Here is a 15,039-nt window from a genome sequence, read left to right as displayed (position 1 = left end):
CCGATTAGGATTCAGAAATAAATTCTCTTTCTCATCCCGGACCACTGATGAATTCAGTCATGAATTTGAAGAAATGGTAATAATGAATTTGAAGAAATGGTAATACAAGCGTCCCGGGAGAAATAATGTAATTGACCTAATCTAATGTGAGCGGGAACCTAATTAGTGATTTCCATTCAAGAACCTAGAAGTTTCACACGTACCATGACAAATATTTTCGATTTCATTTCATTCAATAATATTTAACACATCATGATGAGCCAGAGGACCTTTCAATAGAATCTATTATATTTCAAACTGTCACATTCTGTTACAGAAATTAACAATCAACATATGTTTTATGTTCGCTTTCATGTATATGAGACTATAAACATCCATGTCAACAACGGTAGCTGAACCGAACACTAAATTTTTCTTTGTTAGTTATATTTGCACAAGAATTTGCTGTTGTAAAAGTAGTTGAAACATTTTGCATGAAGGTGTATTTCCATCTCACCAGAGTTTTAAGACTAAAAACTACCACTTTTTTTTTTTTTGAATGGTTCAGTGTGCCTCCAACCCTAAGAACTACCACTTTCTATCCTCCACAAGCATTCTTTCCTCAAAGGAGAATCAGTAAATATTGCTTTTATGAAGTTCTCTACCTGTCATAATAATAATCAACCAAAACAGTTTATGAATGGAATACGGAAAATAGAAATAAAGTTTAGATAGAGAAGAAGTAAGATTTCTATGATAAGGAAAAAAAACATATGAGCGTACAAGCGATTTTTACCTCCAATGATTTAAAACCACAATTAGCCAGTTCTCTGGATTCCCACGCTATCGTAATGGATTTTAAAGGCATATCTAATAAATCTGGAACAAAAAAAAGTGTCACGAGACGAGCTTCTACGAGCAATGAGATGACAAACTATAATACTGTCACAATCAAATTTAAGAGGGATGAAGTAATTGTACCTGCTAGTTTGCGGAGTTTACGTAAAGAGGGAATCAACGTATCAAGCTGATTAAATGTGGCATCATTTTCTGAATTCTCCTCATTGATTGGAGTTAGGGACTCAAACAAAGATGACAGATTCTCTAATGTCATATGGATTAACTTCTGAAGCTGAAACGCATCAAGAAAGTTTAAGTCGAGCACAAATATTTTGTCTCACAGATTTACATCATTTTTCATATATATATATATAAATGTTGATTTTCTGAGAGGATGGTCTCCTTGCTATCTATATCACGCCCATAAAAAAATCACATCATCCCGAAAACGTTGACCTCATCAAAAGTCGATTGGAAGTTTAGCTTTCTGAACTACCCATTTTTATTGTGCAACTTTTACCAACTTTTGAAGACGTTACGAGTTCGCATGAAATGACTTTTCATGATTAGAAGGAGATACTTCCCACGAAAATCAACCCTTCGATATTCTCCGTAAAGGCCTCTCCCAAATAGTGTAATTACTTAGACATTTTGTTGCACTGGCATGATTGCAACTGCAAGTACACACTAGATGTACATACAAGTGGCTCTAATGTTCGATACAAGTATCTGGCATAAGGAGACAAGTTGTAGTATCCAACTTTGTATGAATACTAAAAGCACTAACCATGTTAGGTAAGTAACTATCACTAGACAAGACATTGTCAATAAATTTGTTCTCTAATAACAAATGAAGTAAAGCCATTAAAGTCAGAGTTAAGAGATCAAAGAGACCTGTAATGTTTCGTCGGCAGCCATGTCATCTAACAGTAATATGTCTTTTGTAATCTCAGAAAAAACAAAATTGAGAACTCTGCACATACTTCTTCTGTAAGTTGACCGTGACAAAAGCGGCTCCCATATGATATGTACTTTTTCAAGAATAAAAACAACCTGATCACAATGCATGCCATCAAGCGATATCCTTGGAATAGCTTTAAAAGAGCATTTTCCAAGTACTACTATACGAATAAGAATAGATAAGATCTCGTAGTAGACAGTCCTTAAACCCAACAGTTGAAAGATATATAAATAAAAATAGTAAGTGAAACAATAACCTAGTATGAAACTTACTTGATCTATACTAAACTTTGCAGACTCATATTGTTGCACTTGGTGGGTATTCTGGAACCCGTCAGCCCCATCGATGGCCTGATACATCAGAATGTTAAGAAGCATGATGCAAAACTTCTTCGAAAGATATAAATAAACTGTCAAACAATTGCGGAATACAGCTATGAAAAACTCTACCTCTTTCAAGTTCATACTAACTAATTGGATTTGTTTCTGGAGTATTTGTTCTGCCAGATGATGAAATGGCGGTGCCATGTCAACAAAGAGAGCTTGTTCTCTAATACCACTTGGGAAGTTTGAACGATACTGAAAGAACAGAAGTGTAATGTTACGTCAGGAGCAGAGATCAATTGCATAATACAGGTCAAATGAACCTTTTTTTTTAAGAAATCGACTACGTTCTACGTTAGTCGTTACAAGGCATTGATACATCACGAAGATGTGATAAGCACGACAACCGCCTAAGTTAAACCAAGAAATGAAAGAGGCCTAAAGCCCAACAAGATGAGAGAGGCCTAAAGCCCGACAAATTTATTACATTATTCATACTTATAATAACTCAAGATCAATATTCCCTGGATTTGCACTTCCAATGGATCGAACCTGGGACCTCTGCATTGCAGAGTAACGCACTAACCAACTGGGCTACCAGTTGTTGGCTCAGGTCAAATGAACTTAAGAAATTAAAACAAGTGTCAAGGCATCAGTTCTGTCAACCTGCTTTGCAGTAAAGGGACGAACGGCTTTTCAAGACTTACAAGGCTCTCAGCATTTATCAATATATTTTTCAATCTGTAACTAAAAACCTATGATTGGCAAATCAGCATGCTTGAAAAATGCTGGGTGGAGGTTGGAGGAGGTTTTTGAGCCATACAATAGAATTTGAAATATCAGTGAAGATCTCTATGCCGTATGGTACAAATGAACCTACCAATAGTGGTCTAAGCAGAGCCCATTTTGAAAGCGGACGTACATCGGGGTCTCTTTTCTCAGTTCAGAAACTAACCAATGAAAAGGGGTTTGTAATGACCACTTGCTAATTACTTTCCTCGTGACTGTTCTTCTGAATATTGCATACACCAATTCGCTCGACATTTGAAGAACTACTTGTTCGTGTACTAGTTAGTAGTTACTACAACCAAAGAAAATAGATCTCGAACCAATAAAGCAACTATGGAGTTCCCCTCATCCATTATTAGGAATTTGATTCCATAAATATCTAGAGAAGTAGCTTTCTTGAGGTGTTGCAACCAACTACACTTCTACTTGGTAAAAAGTTGACAGAATGTTTGACAGAAAAAAAAAAATTATATTTAAATCAAAGTAAATGAAATTAAAAAAAAAAAGAGAATGATAAAGCCAATCTTCTAATGTTATATTGTTACTCATAGACAACTAATCCTGCCGCATAACAGTATCAAACACGGTCACGACACAGGTAAAGTATCCAACACAGGTACAAGATATCAGATACAATGAGTTGAAATAGGCCAAAAGGGGAATACAAGAAGCAGATGATATATTCTTGTGTTAGTTATGACTTATGAGTTCTTTTTTTCTTTTTAAACAAGAGCAACATTTCTATAACTTCGGAAATTTACAGTTATATGAGCCATAAATAACTTCGAAGACCATATAATAATTAATCAAACGTTGTGAGCTTCCAAATATAGCATCCCAATTATGAATAACCGATATTACACTATACAGAATAAACGCTAACCTAGACTAGTATTATTTTGGTGATAAGAAGGTTGTGTTCAGACACAAGATGTATATAGAAAATCTCACTTTATATTCCTCTAAGGTCTCATTTGGGTACACACATAGCTTATATTATGAGCTTTTCTATAAGCCCATAACTAAAAGCGTTTTTTAAAAATCTGTCTGAGTCGTTTGGTACGCTACATAAAGCGTTTTTTAAACATTAAATACTAAAATAAAATAATAGAATTTTTTAAATTTTCATAAACACATAAAGATCAAAATTTGAACCTAATGCAGTGATGATAGTGCTCAATGGTGGTGAACGTGTTATGGTGGTGCTCAATGTGGCAGAGTTATGGTAGTGATGGTGGTTGTAGAATGGAGGGGGTGTTGGTGGTTAGGGAGTAAAGTTACAACGACGGTAGTGAATTGGGGTTGGTGGAGGTGGTATAGTGTGGTGGTGGAGTGGTCGATTTGTGGCGATGGTGGTGAAGTGGTTGTGGTAGTGGTGGAGTTGCACAGAAGGTGAAGCTACGTCGGAGGTTGTGGAGTTGCGGGGGAGATGGTGAAGCGTTTGGTGATGGTGGTAGAGTGGTGACGAAGGTGGTGGAGTGGTTGTAAAAAAAAAATTTGATGATTGTAGAATAGTTGTGATGGTGATGGAGTTGCAGCGAAAGTGGTGGAGTGGTGGTGATGGAGTTGCGCTGGAGGTGGTATGGAAGTGGTGGAATGGTGGCATAAGGTGTGGGGTGATGGTCAGAGGTGGCGGAGTGATTGTGGTGGTAGAGGTGGTGGGGTGGTTGTGATGGTGGTGGATGTTTATTGATGGTGACAAAAAAAACTATTTTATTTCATTTTGATAGCTAGCTTTTAATAAGCAGTTATAAAAAAGCCACAAAATTGTGGCTTCTGCTTTTTAGAGAAAATGGGCTTTTCTAACTTAAAATAAGCTACATCTTTTTTGAACCAAACGCGTAAAGTTTTCAATAAGCGCTTAAAATATGCTAAAAGCTGACTTTTAGCTTTTTTTAAGCGGAACCAAACGAGGCCTAAGTGACTTTAGAATTTGACACCACAACCAAATACAGGTACCCGGAGGTCCTAGTACCATAAATGGCCACAAGTACTAAAAGGAGTATCCTATGTTGAAAAAGTCGGGACTAGTCCTAGACTAGTCCCAGACTAGTCCCCAGTCGCCATTGTGGCGCCTCGACTAGGGACCAGACCCCTAGTCGGGACTTATTATAAATAAAGCCCCGACTCGGCCCGACTAGGGTCGGGTCGACTAGTCGGGCCAGTCGGGCTTTATAATAGCAGGTCTATTTTTTTTTTTCTTTTTCATTCTCTAAACCGAGAAAGTCTAGGGTTCTTCCATCTTATCTTCTTCCCTCTTCTCCAAACACCAATCAACCATCATTGAAGCACTTTTTCAAGCTATTTTCTTCTCCAAACTTGATTCCAAGTAAGTTTCTCTCTCTATCTTCTCCATTTTTTCTTTTTACAACTCTTTCTCTCTCTAGAAATCATTAGTTGAGTTTTTTTTCTATATACATTGATTTTAATGTTAAGTTTGAGTTGTTATACTTCATTAATGTTTATAACAATTAGGTTTGACTTGTTATGGTTAGTTTATAATGATTTATACTCATAATATGGACTGATTTTAGGGTTTAGGGTTTGTTTTTTAGTGTTTTATACTTATAATGGGGTTATTTTAGGGTTTAAGGTTGATATTTTAGGGTTTAGGGTATGATTTGTACTGTTTTATACTCATAATGAGGTTATTTTAGGGTTTAAGGTTGATATTATACTCGTAATGAACTGATTTTATGGTTTATTGTATGATTTCTCATCATATTGATCTCAAATGTTAATATTTATGCATATATATAATTACATATAAAAAAACATCATATATTAATATTATACGACTAGTCCCGCCTAAATACGACTATTAACGACTACTCCTAGTCCCGGGTCTGGCGACTAGTCCCCGTTGCCGCCTTTTTCAACAGGGAGTATCAATGTTACCTAGCTAAAGGGGATCAACAAAGAGTTGATTTCGTGTTAACAGATAAGGTAAAATAACCTTGACACTGACGGAGTTCAATTTTTCTATTTTAATTGCCATATCATCAACTACGGGCATGTGATCATAGTCATTTTTATGTCACAAGTCAAGTAACTTATCAGAGAATAAGAAAAATATTGAATATGTTAGAAAAATAATTTTCAAGGATGAGCGCCGAGTGTTTGAACTTTGAAGTTACCTCAAATGCAAGGCCAAGAATCTCCTGAGCAAGAAAAAGACTATCATTGTGCACAAGTATAGCGATTTGGTTGACACTGTCAAGCTGCCTCTGCAACTGCATTCATAAGTAAAACAATCCAGACGCATGAGATTAACATGTTTCCTTCACTGGCTGACACATTCTTATATTATCATATTATACTGGTGTTTATTTTTTAGCCATCTGAATTCGACTAATGCATTTTACTTGATTAACTTGTTTGAAACTTTGAATATCTGTACCTCTTGGTAGACTAAGATATTTGCGAGATTTTAGCAAAAAAGTAAAAGCTTAATAAGAGATCAGCTTGAAAATACTGGATAACTGTATTTGTTTCTAGAAAAAATCCTTATGCTTGACGATCCTACCAAATTCAACGTTCGACTACAATGAATCTCAGCTGCTTACAAAACCAACCACCTAAGTTCCATGAAATTCAGTAACTATCAAATCGTACGACTCTTTACGTAGACAACGGATTCTTCATGAAGTGATGGCTCCTTTTGATCTCTATAAATATAAATTCCAAAATAATCTGAAGCACAATAGAATATTATAAATACACCTTATGATTCTCACTGGAATGGAATGACTAAAAACTTCGCCAACATCAACTACAAGTTTAGACACCTAATATTTTCTATATATCTATCGATATGCTTTTCAAGAATGAAATGTATATATATATATATATATATATATATATATATATATATATATTTCCATCATTCAAAAATGCAAGTTCATGTACAAACCTTCACAGGGATGATTGCTTCGTACAAAATTAGAGCATCTCGTGCAGCATGATAGAACTCCATGGCAACTCTCGGAGATGAGTGGCAAACATCCTACCAAATCAATAGAAAAAACAAAAAACAATTGAAAATTTGAATGAATATGCATTGAAAAGACTAAGGATGAAGTTACAGTTACATATTTGATTGGACTACTACTATGTTATGAGTTATGACATTATATTATCCCAATTTAGAACTATATCATGATAAGACATTGTTTTAGGCCCTACTATATTCCTGGTCCAATGATATAGCAACCATTTAACTTCTTCTTCTGCACTATCTATCTTGATTGTTCTCCTTAAAAATTGGGATATAGCAATGCCCCTAAAGGAAAAAAACTTATTTTGTTCCCAGAAACCACAATTAATTGGCTATTAAAATATTTAAATCACCCAATACCCCCCCCCCCCCCACCTATTCCCATGTTTGGTAAGTTGGGCCCAGATGTGACTAAAGATTTCAATACTCGTAAGGAAGTACTTTGAATAATAATTCGTATCCAAGTTTATATCAAATTTTATTTCTTTACATTTTGTACACTTTTGAATACTAATTTGATGCCGACATCTTTATTGTGATATTCATATTCATGACTAGAAAGCTCAGTGATAGGTCTATTGTTCGGTATGCCTCAATCTTTAGAAAATACTAAAAGAGTATCTCTTCTTATTTAATGATCACCTGAAGTGCTTGGTGCACTAATTCCATAAGATTAGATGCTGATTTAGAGACAACACACCTTTCTGGCAGAAAAAGTAAGTCAGCAGCAACCTGAAAAAAAAAAAGTGTCACCAACGTCAGGAGCCTTGAGAGTAGAAACATTCAGTATGAACTCCTGTGAGAAAATTCATTATTTAACTGGATATAAGACTAAATAGAGCAGAAAATAATATGATTATTGTAAGATACTCACCGAAGGACTGACAGAATCATATAGGAGAAGTAAATTTCGAGCCTTTGACAAAATTTCTTTCTTCTTCCTAGATGCAAAGTGAACCTCAGCATTCTGTAGGAAATTGCTCAATTTTTCATCATTGCTATCAGTTTCTGAAATAAACATTAAGCCCTTCAACGCTGCTTCAAACTCTCTTGTCTGCTCTATAGTCTTCTGAAACTCTGTTACATTTGGAGCATCAGCAGGAACAACCTGATATAAGCACTCAGAAAGTTAATCAGTCAAATCCATTATGAATAGGACAGGAAAAAAGATAAATAAGAACTGTAAGTTTATAGCATATTGTTGCTAACACTACATATTTTACCCCACAAAACCTGAAAGACTAAGCTTAGCTAAATCAGTACGCACAATTTAATGTCTGGCGGAAGACTTAGATCATGCTAATAAGTCATAACTATAGTAGGTCTAAAGTTTAATGATAACCCCATCTAAGGGCATAGCAAGCCGAGGGCCATGTGAAAAGATTATGGTGCAATCTAAGGTCAAATTTTATAACCTTTTAATTGGGTAATTGGGTATCAAACAGAAGTCTAAAGCAGCAGTTTCCATCAATCTATGGAGTCTCACTGACAAAGAATGGCACACTGGCAGACTTCTACAACACCTCGGGGGCAAGCACAGAATAGAATCCTCAGTTATGGAGAAGATTAAATGATTGGGGAAACCCTCTACTGACACAAATAATTCAAAATATAGAGGTCGCTCAACAAAGGAGGAGACCAAAGTATGGCGCCAAAGAGAAGAAGAGCTGATGGCTAAAGTATGCTACTACTCTAAAACAGGGAGGATGGTCAAGAGGACTTCACAGCTCACATATTAATCTGGAAGAAACCCATTCCATCCAGATAAGCTTCACCTTACAGGCAGCAAGCTTGCAAACTTCCCAAGAATTGATAACCTAAGAAGAAGAGGAGCTATAAGGATAAATAGATGTGAAATGTGTAAATTCGAAGAGGGAACTGGCAATCACCTGCTAATCCACTGCAACATGGCATCCTGAATATGGGTCTGTTTCCCTAACTCAATGCAGATGAAGTGGCGCAGGTCGGGTAGTATTGCAGAACGCATAGCACAATAGGAAGGCCTAAGGATACCTAAGTCAGGAATGGAGCCTTGGAAGCTAATCCCAGTAGCACCATTCTGGTGTATTACGAAGAGCTCAACAATCGCATCTTTTAAAGCAATAAGCAATCCAAGGAAGACCTTGTTGCAGCCACTGAAAGGAAGTTAGGGACCTTATATCATTGGAGCAGAGTGCAGAAAGGGGCAAGATTAAAGACTTTCACAGATTTTCTACACAATTGGGATGCCTTAATCAAGGAGTTAAGTTTCGAAATATTTCAGTCGTTCCGTTCAAAATATTTCGTCCGGGACGAGTGAAATATTTCCATTTCCACACCTACCGAAATTTTTCCAGAAACCTATCTCTAATTACTTGCAATTGACAAAGCCTGATCAAGGGATTAAATTTCGAAATATTTTGGCCAAGATGACCGAAATATTTTCATTGAAGTCTACAAAATATTGTCTGCAACTGAAATTTAATTCCTTAGCCTTAATTCATAACATGTAATTGTAGCATTGCCAGACTCCATAGATATCTTCAGTCTTTACTAATGGAGCCCATAGGTTCTTTGGAACCAAATATTGTACAGTTTTCTCATATCAATGCAATTCATCCGAAGTTTAAGAAAAGAGAGAGAAATGCTTTTAAATCTACAAATACAACTAGACATATAGTTCCATTCTATCGTTGAAAGAGCCTTCTGCTTTCCAGTCTTCAGAAGTTCACATCATTGTTTACTGATTTGTGCCAAACTCGTATATGAATGAAACCATATCAAATGGCCAAATGGGTTTGCTTGAGATATTTTGTACAGTAGTTGAATCATGTGAGATCATGTACCAGATAGCCAAGCCACCTGTAGGCTATATCTTTGAAAAGTTATAGACCTATATCTTTTTTCATTCTTATATGTTAACATTTTGAGATGGACTAAATGAATTAAACACGGGTGAAATCTCCTCTTAATGGTGAAAAATGTGATAGATAATGTATACTTGGAAAGGGGTCATGATATATAAAACAGGCCACCTGTAGGCTATATCTTGTGATGAGATCATGTACCAAATAGCCAAGCCACCTGTAGGCTATATCTTTGTAAAGATATAGACCTATATCTTTTTTCATTCTTATATGTTAACATTTTGAGATGGACTAAATGAATTAAACACGGGTGAAATCTCCTCTTAATGGTGAAAAATGTATACTTGGAAAGGGGTCATGATATATAAAACAGCTGGACTATAGTTCAGAATCCTAAGTTAAATATAAATATGTACGGATTTAAGGGGATTATAAACTATAGAAAACACCACTAGGACCTACATCAAGCATGCTAATTTAATACAAGCAGTAAAGGGAGGACAGAACCTAGACCTTGGAGAGGAAGTTGGAAATAACCAGCTCCGAAATTCTCGGCCAAGTCAGTCTTCCAAAACACTTCATCCATCTACCATTTTGGAAAAGAGTTTCGAAAATAAACTTGATAACCTGAATTAACCTGAAGTAAATAGTTGATTCTTCGACCTGCAAATATCCTGAGAAAATGAATTTGGCAATACATCTAAACAAATGTATCAAGTCATTAATCAATTATCTAATAACTACAACCACATTCCAAATAAATGTTTGGGTTAGTGATTCATCACTTCATAATTATAACATGTGACTATATATATGCGTAAACGAAGAAATGTTTTTAGATCCCCAAGTGAAGACCTAGTAAATTGATATGATAACACTAGAGCCGGATTGTATCGTTTTAGAGATGTGCTTTATTGAAACTCTAGAGAATAACAAAATCTAGGGTAATGTTTCTCAGGTGAACATTTTTTACTGCAAGAGGGACGGAGTTGGGCATGGTTCCCCTATTTTAGAAAATTTTGTATAAGATGTTTCCAGACTGGAGCCATACAATTTTAATGAAAAAAGTTTTCTTGCCCTAAGAAACAAGGCTAATGAAACACATCTCGCATGTCTTACAAATCCTCCTTCCAACAATGAAGAGATGTAATGATGGGAAAAAACAAACATGAAACAGAGCATGTTGAACTGACTCTCCGGTAAATTTCAAGTAGAGTGTTTGCAGATCTCTCGACATTTAAGGAGGTCATAAGATAGACCCAACAGCATGTCAGCAACAAACCAATATCAATACAAAAACGATAAGATATGAAACTGACAATAGTTTTGCCTTTTCCTGTTATAAAAACATAAATTAGAGGATTGGGGTATATAACTTACTTTTCTATGATATGAAACAATGCTTAGAACAAAAGGAAAATACAATTAAAAGAAGCTAGAAACTGTTCCACTAGAGAGAGACCTTAAACCAGAAAGTATAAAGTATAAACCTCTGATTCCTGAAACCTTAACTCGAAAAATGTACTGAAGGTCAATGTACTAAGATCTCAGTGAAAGATTAAAGGGAGGAAAATAGTGGATCCAAGAAGTTGGTGCACAGGTTGTTCCCTTTACCAAATTTTATAAGTAATAGGAAGTTGTCATGTTTGTCCAACAGACATGAGCTACTTTTCTACAAAATTCCACCCGGGCCTGCTCAAGATGCTAAAGTAGAACCCGAGCAGATTTCAATTTTACTTATGAAACCAGGCTACCACTTACTTATCGCGATATCCAACATTTAGAATTTTAAATTTCGAAAGTAGCCATACCCTGAAGACTATGACAGAGTTTCAATGTCAATGCAGATCAGTATAAGAATAAGATCCTTCTAATGTTTTCATATAAACAAATATATCGTGCTTAAACTACGGGAAAAAATAAGATTAAAAAGGATCGAATGAACTAGCTTCGAGTGGCAGATTATACCTCAGTATCAGTAGTACAAGGGACTAATTTCAGAATTGCTTCATTCATTTTATCCGGATTTATCTCTTCTACATGGAATTTACACCCATTACTTACTACTGGAATTATAATATGTTTGATCATCAAGTCTGCTATCTTGGCAAGCCCATAATCAAGTACACCTACAACCTGTACATTGCCACAAACAGAACAAACAATGAATTATTACTTTCAAAACTGAAAGTTGGAAAAAAAAAAAATCTAACCTCCATTGCTGTCAAAACCGTATGAAGCTCTACATTTTCTATCTGATCAGTGCTTAACCTAAACCTAACTCTCATTGTTCCCTTTCCAGGCTCAAACTTGAAAGCATTTTCCATAACCCTAGAAAGAATCTCTTGTAATTCATCAAAGCATTCAAACCATTCCTTCCTCAAGAAATCAAAAACCATGGGTTCTCTCTTGTCAACAACTTCATTATCCTCTTGAATTAGCAAATCCTTCTTCAAATCTCTAACAACTTCTGCTGCATCAATCAAACGCCCAACCTTTAAATTCTCCCTCCCCAACTTCAATCTCACAATTAAATTAACAATAGTTTGAACCAAACACAAAAATTCCTTCTTCTCCTTCAATTCCCTCTTTTTACTGCAAATTTCCGCTGCCTGATCACGAATCTGAATGTCAATTGGATTGTCAGAGATGAGATTCACAAGGTCGGAGATTTCAGTTGAGATTTGTTCAGTCTTGGAAACAGTAGCGGAGCAGCAAGAGAAGATCTGAGCAAAGTCATTTTGATGAGAGAGAGTGTAATTTTGAACTTTGTCTTTGATGTGGAGAGATCGAACTTGAAGACGATCAATAAGGAGACGAAGATCTGGGGCTGAAAGTGGAGATGATTCTTCAAAATCTTGTGAAGAAAGGAGTTCCCTAACATCTATTGATCCAAATAGGACATCCATTCTTGACTACTATTATACCTTGTCAAGTAAAGAAGGAAACGAGATAAAATGAATAATGTCTAATCTTATAGATGATGAAACATACTATCTATTACTGATCTCCATTTAGAAAAACCCTAATAATTGAACCATTGTTGATTGATGCCCCAATTCAAGAGATGAAGATCACAGGGACTGAATGAGAGAGGCAGAAGTAATTTGCATAAATTTAGGGTTTGTGAGAAAACAAATTTTTAAAAAGTGTAGTCTGCGGTTAGGTTTTGTGGATATCCTCTTCAAAAACGTCAATCTTCAAAATATCTTGTAGAGTGAAGAAATATGGTGAAGGAGCATCCAGAGATGGCGCAATAGTAGAGAGAGAAAGTGGCGAGATGAGAATGATGATGGGTGGGAAACGGGTGGGTACAGGTACCCACTGCTAGGGCTGGGAAAACGGTCTGAAACCCCGGGTTCCGGCCCGTTCGGCCCGAACCGTGAGAGACCGATGACCGAAGCCAACCCGAGCCGGGCTTACCCGGTCCGATGGCTCGGGTTTATAGGGCCGGGACTCGGACAGGCTCTCAAATCCGAGTCCCGGCCAGAAAAGCCCGTTCGCTACCCGCCCGATAGAGTCTGTCTGCTACCCGAGCCCGAGAACCCGCGATCCGCGTGAAATTCTTTAGATCCAACGGCTGAGATTGGGTATCTCTTAAAATTAGAGATCAACCGTTGGATCTAAACCCATTTCCCTTCATCTCTTATATAACCCCTTCCCAAACACAAACCCTAAAGCTAACCCTAATCCCTCTCACTATCTCTGCGGCTCTCCCTCTCTGCGCCTCTCCCTCTCTAACTCAAACAGAAACTTCACTTAACCCAACTTCACTTAACCCCTTCATCAACAAATGTTGAAGTTCTTGATGGTGATCTTCTCGGGCAAGCAGTAGTTCCTGATTATGTTTGGTGGGAAAACCTTATTTTGGGTTGTTGAAGCAAATTCGAGTTTGGTGGAAAAACCCTAATTTGGGTTGTTAAGCAACTAAGGGTTTGGTGGAAATGCCCTAATTTGGGTTGTTGATGATTTGTGCAAGTTCGAGTGGGATCTATAGCTTTTTTATTCCTTTTAATTAATACTTGCTTTCTTTCATTGTTCATAAAATTGTTCTAGGTTTGGGAGTGTATTAGGAGAAAGGGTTTGGATTTTTTTTCTAGGTCTTCAACTGCGATTTGATAATTATCCCGATCGGAGAGTTTGGAAATTGAATTTCAGATCTTCTGTTTAAGCTCAATAATGACGAAATGGGTATAGGGGGAAAAGGGCGATTTTGTTGTTGTCGGAGTTGTGATTGTTGATGATGATACAGGAGACAATTGTTTATTGAAAACTTGAAAAATTAGGGTTTTTTTTAGAGTTAATTCCTATATGGCCCCCTACTTTGTGACCAGCTTTCTTTATGGCCCCATTTTTTTTCGTAAATTCAAATATAGCCCCCTATTTTCAAGTAAATGTCATTACTACCCTTCTTAATTATAAATTTAAGAGTTAATTCCTATATGGCCCCCTTTTTTTCGTAAATTCAAATATGGCCCCCTTTTTTTAGGTAAATGTCCTGATTACCCTTCTTATTAATATTTTTTCAACATAAAAGAAAAAAAAAATTGAATTCCACCTCACTTCCTACTCCCACACACATATCTCTCCACATCATCTCTCTCTCTCTCTCCATCTCACCTCTCTCTCCAACTCACCTCTCTCTCTCTCTCTCCAACTCATCTCTCTCTCTAACTCACCTCTCTCTCTCTCCAAGTCACTCCTTCTTCTCCGACCAAGGTCGCCGGCCGGAAAATTTCCGGCCGGCGACCTTAAAAAAAAAAAAAAAAAAAATTTTACTTCTTCTCTCTCTCTAAAAACTCCGGCGAAGGGGTTTCCCCTTCGCCGGAATTTCTAGAGAGAGAGAGAAGAAATAAAAAAAAAAGAATATTTTTTTTTTAAGGTCGCCGGCCGGAAAACGGCGTCCTTGGTCGGAGAAGAAGGAGTGACTTGGAGAGAGAGAGAGATGAGTTGGAGAGAGAGAGAGGTGAGTTAGAGAGAGAGATGAGTTAGAGAGAGAGAGAGAGGTGAGTTAGAGAGAGAGATGAGTTAGAGAGAGAGAGAGGTGAGTTAGAGAGAGAGATGAGTTGGAGAGAGAGAGAGGTGAGTTGGAGAGAGAGGTGACGTGGAGAGAGATTAGTGGTGGAGAAGGAAGTGAGGTGGAATTTAGGTTTTGTTTTTTTTTTTTATTTTGAAAATACATTAATCAGAGGGGTAGTAATGACATTTGTCTGAAAAAAGGGGGCCATATTTGAATTTACGAAAAAAAAGGGGGCCATAAAGGAAGCTGGTCACAAAGTAGGGGGCCATATAGGAATTAACTCT

The 15,039-nt window shown here is 36.7% G+C and overlaps 1 protein-coding gene across 3 annotated transcripts; it reads right to left on the bottom strand.

Annotated features, from left to right (window-relative positions):
• Positions 1 to 205: 205 nt before the first annotated feature.
• Positions 206 to 13,058, bottom strand: ATZW10 (centromere/kinetochore protein, putative (ZW10)). Of its 3 annotated transcripts, none has more exons than XR_015224146.1 (14): positions 11,949 to 13,023; positions 11,704 to 11,871; positions 10,249 to 10,398; positions 7,764 to 7,997; positions 7,532 to 7,621; positions 6,806 to 6,898; positions 6,030 to 6,125; positions 2,230 to 2,358; positions 2,053 to 2,130; positions 1,714 to 1,850; positions 961 to 1,111; positions 776 to 858; positions 560 to 644; positions 206 to 509 (listed from the first exon to the last, which is right to left on the bottom strand). XR_015224146.1 is itself a non-coding variant. In XM_086637995.1 (14 exons), exons 1-13 carry the CDS (start codon positions 12,642 to 12,644, stop codon positions 561 to 563), a joined length of 2,211 nt encoding a protein of 736 aa, XP_086494121.1. In that variant the 5' UTR covers positions 12,645 to 13,058; the 3' UTR covers positions 206 to 509; position 560. The 3 variants fall into 3 exon arrangements, 1 of the variants encoding a protein (XP_086494121.1); XM_086637995.1 differs by having other exon boundaries at positions 1,714 to 1,872; positions 11,949 to 13,058; XR_015224145.1 differs by having other exon boundaries at positions 206 to 644.
• Between the last annotated feature and the right edge of the window lie 1,981 nt (positions 13,059 to 15,039).

This window comes from Eschscholzia californica, unplaced genomic scaffold (assembly GCF_041429995.1).
Source record: "Eschscholzia californica isolate CP2 unplaced genomic scaffold, dmEscCali1.0.p SCAF_4, whole genome shotgun sequence".
NCBI classification, from domain to species: Eukaryota; Viridiplantae; Streptophyta; class Magnoliopsida; order Ranunculales; family Papaveraceae; genus Eschscholzia; species Eschscholzia californica.
The sequence above is the reverse complement of the archived record's forward strand: the minus strand, read 5'-3'. Positions and strand labels throughout refer to the sequence as shown.

Bases quoted from the DNA above. Each gene is read 5' to 3' on its own strand.
- ATZW10 (XM_086637995.1), bottom strand. From the start codon at position 12,644: ATGGATGTCCTATTTGGATCAATAGATGTTAGGGAACTCCTTTCTTCA. The intron at 7,622-7,763 runs GTGAGTATCTTA...TTTTTTTTTCAG, and splicing joins ATGATTCTGTCAGTCCTTCG to GTTGCTGCTGACTTACTTTT. The intron at 6,126-6,805 runs GTTTGTACATGA...TTATGAATGCAG, and splicing joins AAGCAATCATCCCTGTGAAG to TTGCAGAGGCAGCTTGACAG.